The sequence below is a fragment of the Sorex fumeus genome, unplaced genomic scaffold, assembly GCF_029834395.1.
Source record: "Sorex fumeus unplaced genomic scaffold, SorFum_2.1 ptg000063l, whole genome shotgun sequence".
In the NCBI taxonomy this organism is placed as follows: domain Eukaryota; kingdom Metazoa; phylum Chordata; class Mammalia; order Eulipotyphla; family Soricidae; genus Sorex; species Sorex fumeus.
This window is the reverse complement of record NW_026606120.1, coordinates 73,365,711-73,386,106: the sequence shown is the minus strand read 5'-3', so window position 1 is coordinate 73,386,106 and position 20,396 is coordinate 73,365,711. Positions and strand designations below refer to the sequence as shown.

The window sequence follows — 20,396 nt, the reverse complement described above, 5'->3', positions numbered from 1 at the left end:
AACAAACCCCCAAAAGCAAAAAACCACAAATATCCTTGGGATAGTGCCAATGGCTGGGTGCATGCTCTGCATATGGGAGACTCAAGTTTGAACACAAGCAGTATAGAACACCAGCAGGTGTGGTAAAAAAAATCATAAAAGAACTTTTAAAAAAAACTTAATTATTGAAAAAAACGTGAATCTATTGTTGGGTTTTGGGATCAACTGATTGTGCAGAAAGTTTAGGGGTGACTCATTCTTAGCTGGGTTCACCTGGACCCAGGTGGTGCCAAGGATTGAACTCAAGGATTGAACTAGCATTTTCCTCTTTGGCAATGCTAGCTCTATTATATTCGGTCTGATTCTTCAGTGTTCAAAACCTTGTCAGCATTGTTTAGATTTCTCTTTGTTAGGACTTACTCAAATACGAGTTTTTACTACACATTCTTTGTGTCTTGTGTAATATAAGCTACACTACTTGTTTTCACTGGGCTGGAGCAATAGCACTGGGGGTAGGGTGTTTGCCTTGCACATAGCCGACTGGGGTTTGATTGCTCCACCCCATCAAGCTACCTTGTCCACAAGACAAAGCCTGGCAAGCTACCCGTGAGGCATTCAATATACCAAAAACAGTAACAAGAAGTCTCACAATTTGTTGTGAGACATTACTGGTGCCCTCTCGAGCAAACTGATGAACAATGGGAGGACAGTGCTACAGTGCTACTTGTTTTCACTACCACTGTACTGTACTGTACTGTCCTCCCGTTGTTCATCGTTTTGCTTGAGCAGGCCCAGTAACGGATCCATTGTGAGACTTTTTACTGTGTTTGGCATATCAAATACACCACAGGTAGCTTGCCAGGCTTTTGCCTTGTGGGCGAGATACTCTTGGTAGCTTGCCGGGCTCTCTAAGAGGGGCGGGGGAATCGAACCTGGGTCGGTGGCATGGAAGGCAAACGCCCTACCAACTGGGTAGCACTGCACAGTAGCATTGCACTGTCCTCCCCTTGTTCATCAATTTGCTCGAGTGGGCCCAGTAAAGTCTCCATCATGAGACTTCTTGTTACTGTGTTTGGCATATCCAATACATCACCAGTAGCTTGCCAGGCTTTGCAGGGCGGGTGAGATACTCTCGGTAGCTTGTCGGGCTCCCTGAGAGGGGCAGAAGAATTGAACCTAGCTAGGCAGGGCTGGCTGCTCCCAAGGCAAATGCCCTACCACTGTGCTATCGCTCCGGCCCATCAACTGGGTAAGGCCCCAAAATTTAAAAATAAAAATGGAGGAGGAGGAGGGGCGAAAGAGGAAGGAGAATGCAAACACCCTACCGCTATGCTATCGCTCCAGCCACCACAAAGATAAATAAGTAAATACGGGGCAGAGTGATAGTACACAGGTAGGGTGTTTGCCTTGCATGGGGCTGACCGTGTTGGATGACCCCGGCATCGCACATGATTCCCCCAGAACAAGGAGAGGTAATTCCTGAGTGCAGAGTCAGGACTAACCCCTGAGCATTGCCGGTTGTGATCCAAAAAGCAAAAACTGTAGGATAACACTCTTTTGTCCTTCCTCAGGTAGCTTAGGTTTGTCAGGTCACACCCATCTAAGGACACTGAACTTGTATTGTAAGCAATGTCCTTTCTGTGTGGACACAGGAAGACAGTTAATATTATGCTTTGTAACTTGGGAGTTAATTGACTCCAAATAATATTTACTCCTGGGCATCTGATTTCTTGACTCAGTCGCCCCTAGTTCCTAGCACCCCAAAAGCAGGGTCCCGACGAGGGATTGAATGGACCCAGGGCAAGCTGTGAGCTACCCTGGCATCGAAATGGGCCAGGCCAAAGAGCCACGATACTCAACTATAAGTTGAGGGCATGATCATGGACAAATGCTGTCATGATCCAAAAGTAACGAGGAGACTAGGACCCTGCTGGAGCTAGGAAGATTAACCTGGCCTTAGAACTGCGGAATGCATAGTGAGATGTTCTCAGGAAGAACCAAACTAAGTTTATATCTCCTACTGTGCTCATACAGAATGACATTGCTAGAAATATTAGAAGTAGATTTATTACAACTATTTAAGTAGATTACTAACTGAGGGAAGAACACACCCTTGTTGGGATCCCACCCTTGAGTGGATCTCCTAGTAACCTGGAGTAATCTCTGTAGATGAGATTTTGTCCTTGAGTTAATCTCCTGGAGGAGTGGTCTTACCTCTCTTTGTTGATTTGACTATATTCAACCCACCTTTATGTAGCGCCTTATGTGACTGCTATATAAACTAAGACTGTAAGCTCGGGGGGAGGAGAGTCAGAAGCGAGAGAGCTCGGGCTCCAGAGATCCAGAGTCAGAGCAAGAGGGGCTCAAGCTTGAGAGAACAGTTGTCCTGATCCAGGCACACACAGGGCTCAAGAGCACCGAACGCAGGCAGTGAGAAAGAGCCATCCAGTGAGCCTGTGAACACACAACCTTCGGGGTGTTAAGATTTTACTGTGCTATCGCTCCAGCCCACCAACTGGGTAAGGCCCCAAAATTTAAAAATAAAAATGAAGGAGGAGGAGGAGGGGCGAAAGAGGAAGGAGAACGCAAACGCCCTACCGCTATGCTATCCCTCCAGCCACTACAAAGATAAATAAGTAAATACGGGGCAGAGCGACAGTACACAGGTGGGGTGTTTGCCTTGCATGGGGCTGACCCAGTACACAGGTGGGGTGTTTGCCTTGCATGGGGCTGACCCAGTACACAGGTAGGGTGTTTGCCTTGCATGGGGCTGACCGTGTTGGATGACCCCGGCATCCCACATGATTTCCCCCAGAACAAGGAGAGGTAATTCCAGAGTGCAGAGTCAGGACTAACCCCTGAGCATTGCCGGGTGTGATCCAAAAAGCAAAAACCAAAACCAAAACCAAAACCAAAATACCAGTGGCCACTTTGGGGACTCAAACAGTTGCCAACAAATTTGCTTTCATCACCAAACCTCACAGATCTTAAAAATATATTGCAGGTGATCAGTAACTACATCAGAATTTTTTTTAAAAAGTAGGGCCAGAGGGATAGTACAGCAGGTAGGGCATACTTGCACAAGGCCAAACCGGTTTAATCCCTGGCACCACATGTAGGCTGGGAGCCTGCCAGGAATGACAGGGGTCAGAAGCAGAGGTAGGTACACTTTGAGCACATGACCAGGTATGGCTCCCAAAGAAAAAATAAAAATAAATGGTTTTAAAAGTGGAGGGACCGGTAAGATACAGCACTGGGTTAAGTTGCTTGCACTGGAAGTAGCCGGCTCTTTTTGATCCCAGGCGCCAATCTTTCAGTTGAGGAGTAGCCCTGAGCAACGACCCATGAGGATCCCCTCTCCCCAAACAAAAATAAACCCAAAACAACAAGGATATGGTAATTAATTGTTCAGGATAGTATTCAAATGTAGTGCGGCAAAGAGCTAATAGAATCTTTTTTTTGGGGGGGAGGGGTGGTGTTTTGAGGCCACACCGGCAATGTTCAGGGGTTATTCCGGGCACTGTACTCAAGGATCTTGGAGGGCTCAGGGGACGCTAAAAGTTGCCGCGTGCAAGGCAAATTCCCGATCCGCAGTACAATCCTCCAGCCCCAAGTGTATAATCTTGAATATAGACTGTTTCTCACGCCAATACATTTTCAGGTTAGAACGCTACGATCACAGTTTGCGAATCGGTTCAAGATCAAAACGGAAACCCGCGGATGGTCGGAAAGCTACAAAACCGACATTTAAGGGAGAGAAACGTTTCAATAATCTCGCGAGAAGCCCGTCCATAACCTGTTTTCCCCGCGAGACTTGGTGCCCTTTTCTTTCTCTCGCAGGTTCACGGGAAACCTCGCGATCTTTGGGAAGTTCCGTTGGGGAAGATGGCGGCGGCCGCGAGAACCCTTCTCTTCTTGCCGCCGGGGACGACAGACTGAGCCTCCCGGGAAGCGTGGGGACTGCTGGTGCCCTGCATCCCGGGAGCTTGAAGTATCTACCCCGCTAGAGGTGGGGAAGGGCTTATCCTTTTGCGTAGGAGTCAGGCCCTTCCCACCGCCAGGATGAAGGCTCAGGGGGAAACCGAGGGTGAGTGACTCGAGGGGGAAACCAGGGGGCGGGACACAGTTGGGGGGAGCCAATCTGGGAGAGGATTTGGGGGTTGATGCCTCCGCCGCGGCCACTCTCACGACGACTCAGAGTCCAGGAGGCGGGATATGTGTTAGTTTTAGACTGGAACTGATCCTTCCCCGGTGATGGAGTGCTTCGTCTTTGGGGTGGGGGGGTCCCCAACTTCTTTGAAGGGTTCTTGTGTAGGGGCAATCATGTCGACCTCTGGGGCAGCGCTAGTCTAAAGTGACGGGGGCCGGGGAATGAATGTAGAAGGCGTACAACCTTGTTCAGAATAGAGGTCCGGGTAATGACAAAAAACAATGGTACAGAGCTGTGTACTGAACGATGTGCTGGCATGAATGAAAAGACCAGTTCCTTGTGATATTGAAAGCCTCTGAGTCCTTAGAATGTTATGTTGTTTAGCTTTTGCGCACTTGTATGTTTAAAAAACGCGGCAGATGTCCTCCTTCCAAAGGCAGGGTTAGCAGGGAACAAGTGAAAATTAATATTTCTGGGCCTACACGGTAACTCAGGGCTGGAGCGCACACTTTCCATGCAGGAGACCTGGGTCTCACCCCTTGAAATGCCGTCTGCCTGCACTTCCAGGTTCCACCCCCAAGCACCAACCTGGACTAAACCCTGAGTTCTGCTGGGTGTGGCCTGAAAACAAACCCCCAAAACAAGACCAATATTTTTGTACAGCCTAAGAGTCTCTAAAGTTAACATTTTAAATATCTCCTTGTATCTTGGACGTATTTCTATTGATACAGCTATTATTATCTTCTCTTAAGCTTTGTGGATAAGAGGTCTTGCCTTAGTCATCATTGTTTAGACCCAAGCTCGTAATAGCTGCTCACAAAGTATTGGATCTGAGCACCCGTGTGATATATTGGTCATTAGACTTCCTAAAGAAGTGTTGGGAGGGTTTTTAGTAGAGAAGAAATGTGCGGAGGATTGACTGTCAAAGAGACTTGATACAGGATTTTTTTGGGTCTAATTTGCTTACTGATGTATCCATACAGTCTTAAAAGTAGAACTCTCTGGGGCCAGAGATAGTATAGTGGGTAGGGTGCTTGCAGTGCATACGGCTGGTCAACTTCTCACCATGTGGGTCTCCCCATCCCCTAGCCTTTGCTAAGAGTGATCCCAAAGTGGCGAGCCAGGAGCACAGCTGGGTGTGACACAATTTTTTTTTTTTTTTGCTTTTTGGGTCACACTCGGGGATGTACAGGGGGTACTCCTGGCTCTGCATTCAGGAATTACCCCTGGCGGTGCTCAGGGGACCATATGTGATGGTGGGAATCAAACCCAGGTTGGCCGTGTACAAGGCAAACGCCCTACCTGCTGTGCTATTACTCCAGCAACCCTCCCCCACCAAATTTTTTTTAAATTAAAAAACATCCTGTTATTCGTTGATTGCCTCTAGCAGGCCCCAGTAACGTCTCCTTCATCCTGGCCCTGAGGTTATATTCAAGGCTCTTTAGGAGAATGAGACCCATCATTGTTACTGGTATTTGGCATGTTGGGTACGCCATGGGGAGTTTGCCAGACTCTGCCGTGTGAGCAGGCTACATTCGGTAGCCTGCCAGTTTGTCAAAGTAGGAATGAGATGTCATAATAAGATGTCATAATAGGATGCTCGACTCAAACATTTCTGCAGACTGTCTAGATCTATAAGCTGAGTGAAGTAGTCTCTAAATCAATTTTCCAGAAGATGAGGGTATTGGAGGAAGGAGACTGAATTTTGTTTTAAATTTGATTTGGGACCACACCCAGCGGTGTTTAGGTATGCTTAGGGAGATCATATGCATCTACCATATGCAAAGGGAAGCAAATACCAGATGTATTATCTCTCTGGCCTCAGGGGTTTGAATTTTGATGTGAAAGCTTTCATTGCTTTAGGCAGATGTGACTCAGGAGTAGAATGCATATGTGAGATCCTGAGTTTGATCCTTGGCTTTCTGTTTAAGGGCACTGAAAAAATTCACTGCCTCAATGGATTATGAACATTCTGTTAATCTCCCCCCTCTTCCCCTTACACACACACACACACACACACACACACACACATTTATTTTCTTTGGACTACACCCTATGCTACTTATTTCTGACTCTATGCTCAGGGATTACTTCTGATAGATCTCTGGAGACCATATATCGTGCCAGGTATCAAACCTAGTGATTTAGCACATGGGAAGCAAGAGCCTTCCCTGCTGTACCATCTCTCAGGCTCTCTGTTAATGTTTCTATGCGAATGTCAATATGTTACTTTTTATGTAAGGTCTCTGCAATTTACTATGAACTTCCTCTGAATATCAATCTTAATCTGAAAGTTTTCTCAAAACTCAAAGGCCTGGAGTACAGACTCTGCATTTGGAAGCCTTAGGTTCAGTCTCCAGCAAAGCATGGTTTGTCTGAATACCACCATTAGAAACTCCCATTATCAAGCTGTAGTAGCCCCAGAATTGAGCACCACAGGATGTGGCTCCCCAGGTAAATAAATTTAAAAATATCTAATTTTTCTTTGATAGTTCCATCACCCTCTTATAACTTGTATATTTTGTGTTTTTATGTAACCAGTGTTCTTATTTGTTTTTTGGGTCACATCTGGTGGTGCTCAAGGGTTATTCCTGCCTCTGTGTTCAAGGGTGACCCCTGGCACTCCTCAGGGCACCATATGTGGTTCTGAGAATTTGAACCAGAGCTAGCAGGTGAAATGCAAAACGAGCTTTAACCCCTACATGATCTCTTTTGCCCCTTTATTTTTGTTTTGGGGCCACATGCCCAGGGCTTGCTTCTGGCTTTGTGCTCAGGGATCACTCCTGTCAGTGCTCCAGGTGGAATGTTGAGATCAGACCCAAGTCAACTGTGTGCAAGGCAAATGTCCCAGCCCCTGGCCCCTTTATTTATTTATTTATTTATTGGCCGCACCATGTTCCACTGAGGGCTACTAATGACTTCAGGGCTGGACACCTTCCTCTGGTGCCCCTGGGACCAAGTCCAGGGCTCTAGCAAGCAAAGCATGTGTTCCAGCCTGTTGAACTGTTATCTCCCCAACCCCAGAAACCTATTTTCTTCATAATACTATGAGTGGACCTCTTTAAAGGTTTTTGTTCTTGTGCCTCATCCAGCAGTGCTCAGGGTTTACTCCTGGCTCTGCACTCAAGAATCATTCCTGGTGGTCTGAGGATTGAACTTGGGTCAGTCATATAGCAAGGCAAGTGATTTACAAAACAAAGTTTAAAAGCCAGCATTTTCATAATGATCAACAAAATTTAGTAAGGTGATGTTTCAGTGAATTCTTTTACATATATATCCTGCAAAGGATTTTGTGTGTTTCATGAAATAATTTTGTTTGTTTTTGGGCCATACCCGGTGATGCTCAGAGGTAACTTCTGGCTCTTCACTCAGGAATTACTCCTGGCGGTGCTCTGGGGACCATATGGGGTGCTGGGAATCAAACCCGGACCTGCTGCATGCAAGGCAAGCGCTTTACCCATTGTATAGCCCCTTGTAAAATAATTTTGTCATTAAATTAACACTCATCCTGAAATATGATTTTTTTTGGTTGTCTTTTGTGCTCCTGAGATGGTTGTTTGTGTGACCTTGTAGAGTTGGGAGTTGAACCTGGGCCTCCTTCTTGCAAAACATACACTCTAGCCCTTGGAACCATCTTCTTGTTTTTTTTGTTTTTTGTTTTTAGTTCTTATTGAAAGTTTGAATCTAAAGCAGTACCTCCCTCCCCCTTTTTGCTTTTAGCCCACAGGGCTGTGCTTTGGACTTAATCCTTGCTTTCAGAGGATTCATTGTGTTCAGAGATCATTCCTAGTGGGGATTGGGGGTACTGGGAATTTGAACTAGCATTGGTGGCATGCAAGGCAAGCACCCTACTCACTGTACTGTCTAACTCCCCCCAAAAAATTATTTTTTATGTTTTGTTTTGTGGCCACACCCAATGACTCTCAGGGCTTACTGCGGCTCTACTGCAGGGATCAGTCCTGGCAGGGTTGTAGGACCATATATATGGTGCCAGGGGATCGAACCCAGGTCCGCCAGGTGCAGGACAAATGCCTTATTGGCTGTACTATCTCTCCAGCCCAAGACATACTCTTTAGGGGAAAAAAGATAAAAGGGCCAAGATGTAGCTTAGCAATGGAGTGGTTATTCTGCATGAGGGATATTCTGAGTTTCATCTCTGACACTGAGAAAAATAACAGAAAATTTATTTATTTTTTTGCTTTTTGGGTCACAACCTGGTGATACACAGGGGTTATTCCTGGCTCTGCACTCAGCAATCATTCCTGGCGATGCTTGGGGGACCATGTGGGATGCTGGGAATTGAACCCGGTTTAGCTGCATGCAAGGCAAAAGCCCTACCCGCTGTGCTATCGCTCCAGCCCCCTAATTATTTGTGTTTTTTGTGGGTGAATGACACACATTTGGCAGTGTACATGGTGTTCATGGTGGTGCTCAGGAACTATACATGGTGCTGGACCTTCTTCATCCAAGCATTTGCTCAGTCCATTGAGCCATCTCTTGCTCTTTTCTGAATGTTTTAAAATAAGTGATAATGAAAAATGGGGCTGGAGCAATAGCACAGCGGTAAGGCATTTGCCTTGCACGCAGCCAACATGGCCGACCCGAGTTCGATTCTTCCTCCTCTCTCAGAGAGCCTGGCAAGCTACCGAGAGTATCTCGCCCGTACGGCAGAGCCTGGCAAGCGACCCGTGATGTATTCAATATGCCAAACACAGTAACAACAAAGTCTCCAATGGATACGTTACTGGGCCCGGTCGAACAAATCGATGAACAACGGGAGGACCATGACCGTGATAATGAAAAATAAAATTGGGGTGGGGGACCACACCTGGCAGTGCTCAGGGCTTACTCCTAACTGCACTCAGGTTCAACCCCTGGTTGGCTTGGGGTACCATATGGAATACTGGGGATCTAACCCAGGTAGGCTGCCTGCAAGGCAAGTTCCCTCCCCATTGTTCTCTCCAGTCTGACCCTAATGAAAAATATTTTAATTGAATTCTTACCAGGATAAAGTTTGAGGGTTTCAAAGGAAAAACTGCAAGAAAAACTGGCAGAGGGCCAGAGAGATAGTATAGTGGGTAGGTCCTTGCCTTGCATGCTGTTGTCTCAGGTTCTATCCTTTAAAGGTCATATCATCATCTTCTGAGCTTCCCAGTAGTGATTTCTGAGCACTGAGTTAGGAGTAATCTCTGGGCAGCTAGGTGTGGCCCAAAATCAAAAACTAAAGAAGCAGGGGGGAAAAGAAAAATTGGTGGATCTTTATAGAAAGGTTACTAATGCTTTTTTTTTTTTAATCATAGAGTCGGAAAAGCTGAGTAAGATGAGTTCTCTCTTGGAAAGGCTCCATGCAAAATTTAACCAAAATAGACCCTGGAGTGAAACCATTAAGCTTGTGCGTCAAGTCATGGTGAGGATTGTAGTTTGTGGGTAAAAATACTGTGCTTAGTTAATCATTTTATAAATGATTTCATAAGCTTTCAGTGTGAACTTCCTTTTGAAAAAAGTTTCAATTTTTAATTGTAGTTTAGGTAACATGATTAGAACAGTGTTAGCATTTATGGCATACACATACAAAGTTACGGCATTTCATTACCACCAAAGTACCCAAGACCCTCTTCTCTGACCCTGTGTTTCCTCTAGTTTACCTTTTCATTCCTCCCTCCTGTGCCCTCTTGTGAACATTTCACACTGGGTAGTATATCATGTGTTCATAAAACATGAGTACATTGTGGCTGTCAAATTTAACAATCAAAGGAGGAGGTATGTTTATAAAGGTGTGTTAATCATGAGTTATAATACACTTTAGGCAAAGGTGAAGAAACACACCCAAGCGACACATGAGAGACACAGGATTGGCTGATCAGAAACATTTAATTTTCACTTCCTGTCAAGCACCTTGATTTGTCATTTCCACCCAATCCTTTACTCTGGGTTTTGTTTGTTTTGGGCCATACCCACTGGTGCTCAGGACTTGGCTCCTGGCTCTCTGCTCTGGCATTGTTCCTGGTGGGGCTCAGGGTCAAACCCAGGTATGTGGTGCTTGTGTCAAACCCAGGGTTTTGTTGTTATTTTTAATTTTTTGGGTCATACTTGGTGATACTTGAGGATTACTTCTGGTTTTGCTCTGAGAATTTATGGGATGCCGTGGATTGAACCCAGGTCAGTTGCATGCAAGGCAAACACCTACCAGCTGTACTATCACTCCGGCCCAAACCCAGATTATTTTGTCATACCTGACTGCTGTAGAACTACCCCTGTCTTACTCTTGGTGGTCCTCTTGATGATGCTCAGAGGACCTTGTGATGCTGGAGTTTGAACCTGGTTCTCTAGCATGCAACGCATGCACTCCTGCCCTGTGAGCTATTTCCCAGTATCCTTTCTGATTTTTGTTTTTGGGGACCCACGAGCAGTGCAGGAAACAAACTGGTGTAACCCAGGGTCTCATTCATGCAAGGCTAGTACCCAGCTACTGAACTAAATCTTTTTTTTTGCTTTTTTTTTGCTTTTTGGGTCACACCCGGCGATGCTCAGGGGTTGTTCCTGACTCTGCACTCAGAAATTAGTCCTGGCAGTGCCAGGGTACCATATGGGGTGCCGGGGATCAATCCTGGGTTGGCCACATGCAGGGCAAATGCCCTCCCCGCTGTACTGTTGCTCCGGCCCCAAGCTGAATTCTTAGTGCCAGTGTATTTTTGTTTTATTTTGTTATTTTTGGTGCTGGGGAACCCAAAACTTTGTAACTGTGAAATATGGACTGACTGTGCCACTGAGAAATATATCACTATCTTATAATTCTTTCCTCCTCCCCTCCTCCCCCCCATTGTAAGCCACATTTGGCAGTGTTCAGGGACTACTTCCAGCTTGGTGCTTGGGGTCACTTTTTTTTTTTTTTTTTTTTTTTTTTTTTGCTTTTTTTGGGTCACACCCGGCAATGCACAGGAGCTACTCCTGGTTCATACACTCAGGAATCACTCCTGGCGGTGCTCTGGGGACCATATGGGATGCTGGGAATTGAACCCGGGATGGCCATGTGCAAGGCAAACACCCTTCCTGCTGTACTTTTGCTCCAGTCCCATGGGGTCACTTTTGGTGGTGCTCGGGGGTCATTGCTGGTATGAAACTGGGCCTACAACATGCAAAGTGTGGACCCAGCCCACTGAGCTCTCTTTCTGGCCTTTTCACTCTATTTTATTTTGTTTTGTTTTTGTTTTGGGGCCATACTTGGTGATGCTCAGGGGTTACTCCTGGTTTTGCAATTAGGAATTACTGCTAGTGGTGCCCAGGGGACCATATGGGATACCAGGGATCGAACCTGGTTTGGCTGCATGGAAAGCAAAATACCCTACTCACTGTACTATCATTTTGGCCCCAAGAATCATGAAATCTCTTAAGCCACCTCACTTGTCTAAATCTTAGGATATAAATATTAACATAGTGGGTGATCTTTTGAGGGGTGCACTGTGTCAGTGATCAGGAAATCATTTCCTGGCAGTGCTTGGGGGCACCATATGTGGTGCTGAGGATTGAAGCCTGGTTGGCAGTGAGCAAGACAAACACCTTCTTCTTGGGCGATGTTGTTGGATTTTGGTTCTGATTTTTCTTTTCTGGGGGTTATTTTAGATAATGGGAATACTTTTTTATTCTCTATACGCAAAGCCTGGCAAGTACCCATGATGTATTCGATATGCTAAACACGGTAACAACAAGTCTCTCACAATGTTACTGGGCCCGCTCAAGCAAATCGATGAACAACAGGAGGACGGTGACGGTGATAGTGACGAAGGATCTCCATATATATATATATATTTTTTTTTTTTAATGTAGGAGTACTGCTATTTATTCAGCCACTAATTGAATTGGGCATGAACTCTACCTTACTTTTTTTTTTTCTTTTTTTTTTTATAATTTTATTTATTGAATCAGTGTGAGAGAAGTTACAAAGCTTTCAGGTTTAAGTCTCGGTCATACTGATCTCTGTATATTTTATATGTTATTTTGTTCTTTGAAATAGGCACAGTATTAGTTATAGACTTTGTATTGAATATAGAGAATATGGAATATATAAATTGTCCTTAAGAATTTTCACTAGGAGGGGTTGGAGTGATAGTACAGTGGGTAGGGTATTTGCCGTGCAGACAGCTTACCTGGATTTGATCCCTGGCATTTCATATGGCCCCTCTCCCAGCACTGCCAGGAATAATTCTGAGTGCAGAGCCAGGAGTAACCCCTGAGCATCGTCAGGTGTGACCCAAAAAGCCAAACAACAACAATAAAGAATTACTGCTAGGATAATGTATAAGATTATTTGAATCACTGTGGGATTGGTGAATTTTTATCTTAAATCCTTTCCTCTTAATACAGGAAAAGAGGGTTGTGATGAGTTCTGGAGGGCACCAACATTTGGTCAGCTGTTTGGAAACACTGCAGAAAGCTCTCAAAGGTTTGTAAACATTTTTATTTACTTTTGGGTTTTTTGTTTATTTGTTTGAGGGCCAAATCTGCCTGTGTTTAGGACTTGATCCTAGCAATGAAGCTTGGGATCACTCCTGGCAGGGCTGGGGGGACCATATGTGATGCTAAATATGGAACCTAGGATGTTGAATATTGAACTCAGGTTGCTGCCTGTGTAGTAAGTGCCCTAACTGCTGCACTATCACTCTGGACCCTACTTCTGTTTTTTTGGTCGGTACCTGGCAATGCTCAGGATTTACTCCTGGCTCTGTGCTCAGGAGACCATGTGGGGTGCTGGGAGTCAAACCTCGATCAGCTGCTTGCAGGCAGGAGCCCTGCCCACTGTTCTGTCTACAGCCCCTGGAAGCATCTTTTAAATACTGTGACTTTCAATTTTTATAAGTGACCATACCTAGCAGTTCTCAGGGTCTGTCTGTACTTCACCCAGTGTTTAGGGGTCACTCCTGACAGTGTCCTGGGGACCATGCAGTGCCAGGGTTTTAATCCAAGCCTCCTGAACATGAAACTGCTCAGTTGCTTTTGAGCTATCTTTCTGGCCCTTGTTTATCTGTTTCTTATGGGGAACACACCCCCTGGTGTTAAGGGGATTTGGGACTGCTGGTGATGCTTGGCCAGTTGTGTGGTTGTGACAGGTTGTCAGGGTCACACCTGGCAGTGCTAGAGTTGGGGAATATGAACTATTGTTCTGACGCTGTGCTGATTTCTTAAAGCCTCCCATTTAAGAAAAGCTATTTTTCACTTATAAATAAACACACAAATTTGTGATAGGCCAAACTTTTATATGGAGTATTGCTTTGTTTTCATTCTGGAGTGCAGATTGTTTCTTTACTTCAAAAAGAATTATTTTTTGGTCCAAACCTAATGGTGCTTAGGGATGACTCCTGTCTGTTCAGGGAACTGTGGAGTGTTGGGTGTCAAATCTGAAATTCTTGCATGCAAAGCATGAGCTTAGCCCTTTGAGTCCTCTCCCTAGCCCTGAAACTTTTTTTGGGGGTGAGGGGGTTGGGGGGTTGTCCAAGGGGTTTGGGCCACACCTAGTGGTGCTCAGAGCCTATTCCTGGCAGTGCTTGGGGATCAAACAGTGATTGACCCCATGCAGAGCAAGCTCCTTAACCTCTATATTCTGTCTCTCCAGCCTAGAAACATTTTACTCTGTGTGTGTGTGTGTGTGTGTGTGTGTGTGTGTGTGTGTGTTTTGGGGCCAAATTTAGCAGTACTTCTGGCTCTGGCTCTGTACTGAGGGATCATTCCTGGCATAGCACCACTGATCAACCTGGGATTGGCCATATGCAAAGCAAGCTTCTTTCTCCTGTGCTATCTCTGCATCCCTCTTGTTAAGAATTATATTGTGAACACGAGCATTGATTTTCTTGTTCCAAAAGGGAGAGGAGCAAGGTCTGATATGTTCTCCCCCTTCTAATCTCTCTGTTATTTTTTTCAATGATTGAGTTAACAGTTACAGCATGTGAACTATTCCTGGCACAGTGCTTAAGGGTTACTCCTGGTGATGCTTGGAGGACCATGCGTTACTAAGGATCAAACCCAGGGTACCTTTATTTCAAGCAAACACAATTAGCCCTTTAAGCTAGCTCCCTTGCCCAGAGGTCATAGTCATTTAATTGTGGTACTTGCATCTTTTCTGATTGTACTGCTCACTTAGTATCATTATAACTAATAACTCTTTTAAATCATTTTTTTTTCTCATTTGACTTTATTTTTATGATACACCAGGCAGTGCTCAAGGGCTACTCCCAGGACATTGCTTGCTTGCTCATGTCCGTGTGCATGTGTGTGCACGTACGCACATGTGTTTTGGGGGGGTGTCACTTCCAGAAGTGCTTAGTGGATAATGATTTGGATAATGATTTGTCAGGAATTAAACCTGGGCATCCTGCCCGCAAAGCTGCTCATTTGCCTTTGAGTTATCTTCTTGGCCCTCTTAGTTTTATGTTTTGTTTGTTTTGGGGGGGGTTGGGCCACACCCAATGAGTGTTTACTCCTTGACTCTATGTTCAGGGATTATTCCTGGTGGACTTGGGGACCATATGGAGTGCTTGTGGATCGAAACGGTGGGCCGTATGGAAGGCAAGCACTGTACTGTCTCTCTGACCCCAGTTTTATGGGGTTTTTTTGGGGGGGTGGGGGGCCCCACACTTAGCAGTGTTTAGGGTTACTCCTGGTTCTGTACTCGGGATCACTCCTGGTGGGTACAGGTGACCATGTGGGGTATTGAGGATTGAACCTGGGTTGGCTGTGTGCAAGGCAAGTGCCCTACCCTCTGTACTCTCTAGCCCCAGTTTTATGTTTCTTATGGGGGCCACTGCCTCTGGTGCTAGGGAGACTTGGGTTTTCTCCTGGTGATGATTGGCCCAGTGTGTGGGTGTGACAGTTTGGTGGCTGGATGCTTTCAGGACTGCATCTTTCAGCACTGCAGTTGGGGAATGTGATTGTGATGCCACATATGGAACATGGGTCTGACGTATGCTAGGTATGTGTTTTTTCCACTTAAGGAATATTCCTGGAATATCAAATAATGTTTTTCTTTCATTTTGTTTTTTTGTTTGGGGTCATACCCAGAGATGCTCAGAGATCACTCCTGGCTGGGCAGGGGAACCATATGGGGTACCAGGGATCAGATCAGAGTTGGCCTGTGAAAGACAGGTACCTTACCCACTGTACTCTTTCTCTGACACCCTGCCCCCATATAGGATTTTGATGTTGTTGTTTTAAATACTATCTAGGCCACAACTAAGCCTTACCAGTGAAGTCTGTAAATTACAAGAATTTGAATCGTTGAACGTGTTTATATATTGGGAGCACGCCCAGTGCTTCTCAGGCACTATTCCTGGCTCTGTGCTCAGGAGTGAACTCTAGTGGTATTTGGGGACCATTTGTAGTGCTGGGGATTCAAACCAGGGTTGCAGCATATGCAGCTGCATTCAAGAAGAATGCCTTCCTCCTGTGCTGTCTATCCAGCACCAAGTTTTTGTCATGTTGGAAGTATGGCTGTATTCCTCAAGGTGTTTCTGTCTTTGTCTTTGAAGAATAAAATTTGGAACATCCTTTGTGATTTCCCTGTTTTACACTTTTATAGTAACATCTTTACCAGCAATGACTGACCGTTTGGAATCTATAGCCAGGCAGAATGGGTAAGTATTCTGTTCATAGGCTAAAATGTTTTATTTAGTGTTGACTTGGGTGGCTTTATTTATGTGTCTTCTATTAATTTTTGTTTTGATTTGTTCCTGCTAGACTGGGCTCTCATCTCAGTGCCAGTGGCACTGAATGTTACATCACGTCAGATATGTTCTATGTGGAAGTGCAGTTAGATCCTGCAGGACAGCTTTGTGATGTAAAAGTGGCTCACCATGGGGAGAATCCTGTGGTATGTGTTGTTGATATTTCACTGGAATCTGTGGGGTTTACTTAAGGACACTGGTGTAAAATGAGATGTTGGGGTTTGAAACAGCTGGGGTCTAGGTTTTTTCACGAGCCACTGTAGAGATGATGTGATGAGTTACATCAGTAGCAGTAGAATGATGAATTTTGAATGACATGGGTCCATCTTGACATCATCCAAAGGCTTTGACATGTGGAAACATCAAAGAAACCCTTTCCATTTCATATCAACAAACATGAGCCGCAATTGTACTATAGGTAATGAGGATACAGAGATAAAATACCTTAAATTTTCTGTCAAAAAGAACTCTTGGTTAAGGACAGGTCATCTTGTACCTAGATAATGTCTCTGAAAAGTCCTGTAATAGAGATGATGAATATGTGTAACCACAGTTGGAGTAGAGTCCAAGGATGGCAAAGAAACGGTCCTAATGTTCTAAGCAAGCTACTGAAAGCTATTCCCTTTTAAGCATTTATATATTTTGATTTTTAATTTCCCTACCCCAACCCAATGGATTACTAAGTAGGGAGAATTTTTTTTAATTAAGGACCTTCTATGGTTTTAATATTTGTCTCAAAGCATGTACTTATTAATAAAAAATAATGTGTTTAAAGGTCTTAAAATAGTTTAAAGTTTAACTTAATTTCTTTAATTTCAGAGCTGTCCAGAACTGGTACAACAACTAAGGTAAGCCAGTAACATTTCTATTTCTTGATATTGGCAGGTAGTGGTGCCTTTCTAGCAAGGTTTTGGGAGGCTGGTTAGAAGATTGATTCTTGATGAAAGCTTTCTTTGCTTTTTGTTTTGTTTTGGGGCCACACCTAGAAGTGCTCAGGGGTTACTCCTGGCATTGAGCTCAGGGATCACTTCTAGTGGGGTTCAGGGAACCATATGGGATGCTGGGGATCCAATCCAGGTAAGGCAAGTGCCGACCCATTGTACTGTCACTTCCGCCCTGCAGTTTTATTTTCTTAGGTCAGATGCTTTCAGATTATTCACTTAGTCACTTTTATTTATTGTTTTTGGACCACACTTGGCAATACCCAAGATACCTCACTGAGAATTCTTGGCAGTTATCAGGGAACCATATGGTACTGGGGATCAAGCCTTGGCTTCCTGCATATGGAGCATGTGCTCCAGACTGTTGAGCTCATCTCTCCAGCCCCACTTGCTTGATATTTTGTTGTTGTTGTTTTGGGGCCACACCTGGCCATGCTCAGGGCTTACTTCTGGCTTTGTGCTCAGGAATCAGTCCTGGCAGGATTGGGGGATTATTTGAGGTGCTGGGGGTTGAACTTGGGTCAGCTGTGTATAAGGCAAGTATACCCTACTCTCTGCACTATGTCTCCAGCTCCCTTGTTTGATTTGTTTCTTTTTTTTTTTTTTAAATAGTGTTTTTTGAACCATGCCCAGTGATGCTCAGGGCTTACTCCTGACTCTGCACTCAGGTATCACTGGCAGGCTTGAGGGACCGTATCGGGTGCTGGGAATGAAAACTGGGTTGGCCATGCCCACCCATTGTACTGTTGCTCTGGCCCCTACTTTATCTATGCTTGTTCTCAGTCTTGGCAGTACTGACCATTTGGATTAAAATTCTTTGCCTTGGGAGCCAGAGAGATAGTACAGTGAGTAAGGTGCTTTCCTTGCACATGACTGACATGGGTTTGATTTCCAGCACCCCTTGTGGTCCCTTGCGCACCACTAGTAGTGATTACTGAGTGCAGAGCCAGGAGTAACCTCTAGATATTGCTGGGTCTTTCCCCAAATCCAAAAAGAGAAAAGAAAAGAAAATCCTTTGCCCTAGAGGGTTCCCTGTTGCATTATAAGATATTTAACAGTTTTCATCTTTGACAATCTAAACGTATCTTCAGGTATTGTTCTCTTTTTTTTTTTTTTTGACTGGGAGGGGGCACACCCAGTAGTATTCAAGTCTCACCACTGGCTCTGCACTCAGGGATCATTCCTAGGGTTCTCAGGGCACCATCTGGGATATTGGGATCAAATGCAGGTTGGCTGCGTGCAAGGCAAGTTCCCTCCGGCTGTAATATTTCCCAGTCCCTCAAGACACTGTTTTCATCGTTTCGGAGGACGAAATCACTCTTTTTGGAGGGTAGGGGGTTTGGCCATACCCAGTTGTGCTCAGGGCTTACTCCTGACTCTGTGCTCAGGGATTGCTCCTGACGGGCTCAGGCAGCCATATGGGGTGCCATGGATTAATCCCAGATCAGCCAGTGCAAAGCAAGAACCTTAATCACTATGTTATCACTCTTGCCCCCAAATCACTCTTGATTGAGAACTGATGATCTAGTCTTAGAAATCCTGTGAGAAACAAAGCATAAAACTGGGGGCATTTGGGGACCACCCACCCTCTGATACTTGGTCTATTCTTAGATCTGTGCTCAGAAGTACTTATTCCTTGGCAGTGCTCAGAGGATCATTTTGTTTTGTTTTTTGATTTTTGGGTCACACCTAGTAATGCACAGGGGTTACTCCTGGCTCTGCACTCAGGAATTACTCCTGGCGTTACTCAGGGGACCATATGGGATGCTGGGAATTGAACCCAGGTCAGCCAGTCGGCCGCATGCAAGGCAAACACCCTACTCGCTGTGCTATCACTCCAGCCTCAACAGAGGGTCATTTGTGGTGGCAGGGAATTCACCTTGGGGTTGGTTGTCTGCAGGGCAATTTCCTGTACTACCTCTCTGGCCACTGATGATGTTCTAAAGTTTGTAAGCATGCTTAGAATTGAAACCTCACAGAATATTATCTTTATCTGACGTATCTATTCACTTAGTTCATTTAGCCATTTCTCAAGCCCCTAGATGTCTAAGCTCATAAAGGCCTACCCTAACTGAAAATCCATGACTAAATATTGAAATTCTCGGAGCCAGAAGTCATGGCGGTAGTTTTACTCTCATGGGGCAGGCTTCGACATAGGAATATTTTGGAATATGTGGGTTTCCTTTATGATATTTACCTTTGCTCTAGGGCTACCCATATTTTTCCTAGAAAATTTTCCCTCTTCCCTCAATGTAGTTTTCTTCTGGGCTTTTGGGTCATACCCAGAGGTATCAGGGCCTCTTCTGACTCTGTGCTCAGTCGTGACCTCTGAAAGTGCTTGGGGGATCAAAAATGATGCCAGGGATCTCGGGGGGGGGGGGGGTGTGTGTTAGCCACATGCAAGACCCCTGCGCTATCTCTAGCCTGATGCTCGGTTTTTGGTGACTATTCTTTTGGTGGAGAAGGGGATGTCAGAACATCCAGTTATCTCACTTCCATATTAAGAAATATGGGAATTCCTAGCCCCCTCCACCTCCCTTGGTGGAGCTTGGGGGATCCCACTAGCAATGCTCAGGGGCTATTCTGTGATCAGAGCTGATACCTGGTGGTGGTTGGGACTATATGTGGTGCGAGAAATCTAAATCAGGTTGTGCTGCATATATGGCAGTTGCCTTATCTCCTCCTGTACTGTGTCTCTGACCCCAGGGAAATTGTCTATATCAGGTCTCATGGGGCTGGAAAGACGGAACAGCATGGAGGGTGCTTTCTGTTCACGTGGGTGTTGCATAAGCCTCCTACCTGCAAAAAAAGCAAAAACCAAAAAAAAAGGTTTCAATTCTGAAAGCACATATGAATTATTAGGTGTTCTTTAGGATGAGGAGTTCACACTCGCTGGGTTTGGGATATTCTTAGGTCTGTGCTCAAAGGTCACTTCTGGTGATGCTCCAGAGACTGTGGGGATTAAACCTATTTGGTTTTTAAATGTTTTTGGGTCATACCGACTGATGGTCAGGGGTCACTTCTGGCTCTGCACTCAAAAATTACTCCCAGCAGTGCTTGGGTGACTTACATCCCACAAGTGCTTGCTTGTGGGATGCCAGGGATCAAACCTGGGTTGACCACATGCAAGGTAAGCACCCTATCTGCTGTACTATCACTTCAACCCTTAAGGATTAAGTCTGGGTCAGCCACATGCACCATAATCCCTATACTGTTTCTCTGTCCAATATCAGGTTTTGTTTTGTTTTCTATCTTCCATTGATACTGCTTATTAGAACCCTCTCCACAGGAATATAGAGATAGTACATCAGGTAAGATGCTTACTTTGAATGTGACCAACTTGGATTCAATCTGCCAGCACCACATGCAGTCCCTGGAGCCCCACTAAGTATGATTCCTGAACAGAGAGCCAAGAGTAAGGACCAAGTATCACGGGGTTTGATCCCAAAACAAACAAAGAGAACAAAGGGAAACATTTCATCTTTTTACTTTTTATTGATTCTAGAACACTTGGGCTGAGGGAAGATTAAATTATTAAAATTAGATTTTGGTGGGGCCAGAATGATAATACAGTGGGTAGCGCACTTGCCTTGCATATGAATGACCCAGTTTGAC

At 45.1% G+C, this 20,396-nt stretch overlaps 1 protein-coding gene across 7 annotated transcripts in view; it reads left to right on the top strand.

Moving 5' to 3' along the window:
• Positions 1 to 3,864: 3,864 nt before the first annotated feature.
• The window catches only part of MED1 (mediator complex subunit 1), a 42,247-nt gene continuing 25,715 nt past the window's right edge, over positions 3,865 to 20,396 (top strand). For all 7 annotated transcript variants that reach the window (XR_008794267.1, XR_008794268.1, XM_056128024.1 and 4 more), the window contains exons 1-6: positions 3,865 to 4,066; positions 9,430 to 9,536; positions 12,491 to 12,569; positions 15,696 to 15,750; positions 15,854 to 15,986; positions 16,660 to 16,688. Coding sequence is in view for 5 of the 7 variants with exons in the window: in XM_056128024.1 (XP_055983999.1) it covers positions 4,042 to 4,066; positions 9,430 to 9,536; positions 12,491 to 12,569; positions 15,696 to 15,750; positions 15,854 to 15,986; positions 16,660 to 16,688 (428 nt within the window). In the remaining 2 variants the exon portion in view is untranslated. The remainder of the gene's footprint in view (positions 4,067 to 9,429; positions 9,537 to 12,490; positions 12,570 to 15,695; positions 15,751 to 15,853; positions 15,987 to 16,659; positions 16,689 to 20,396) is intronic.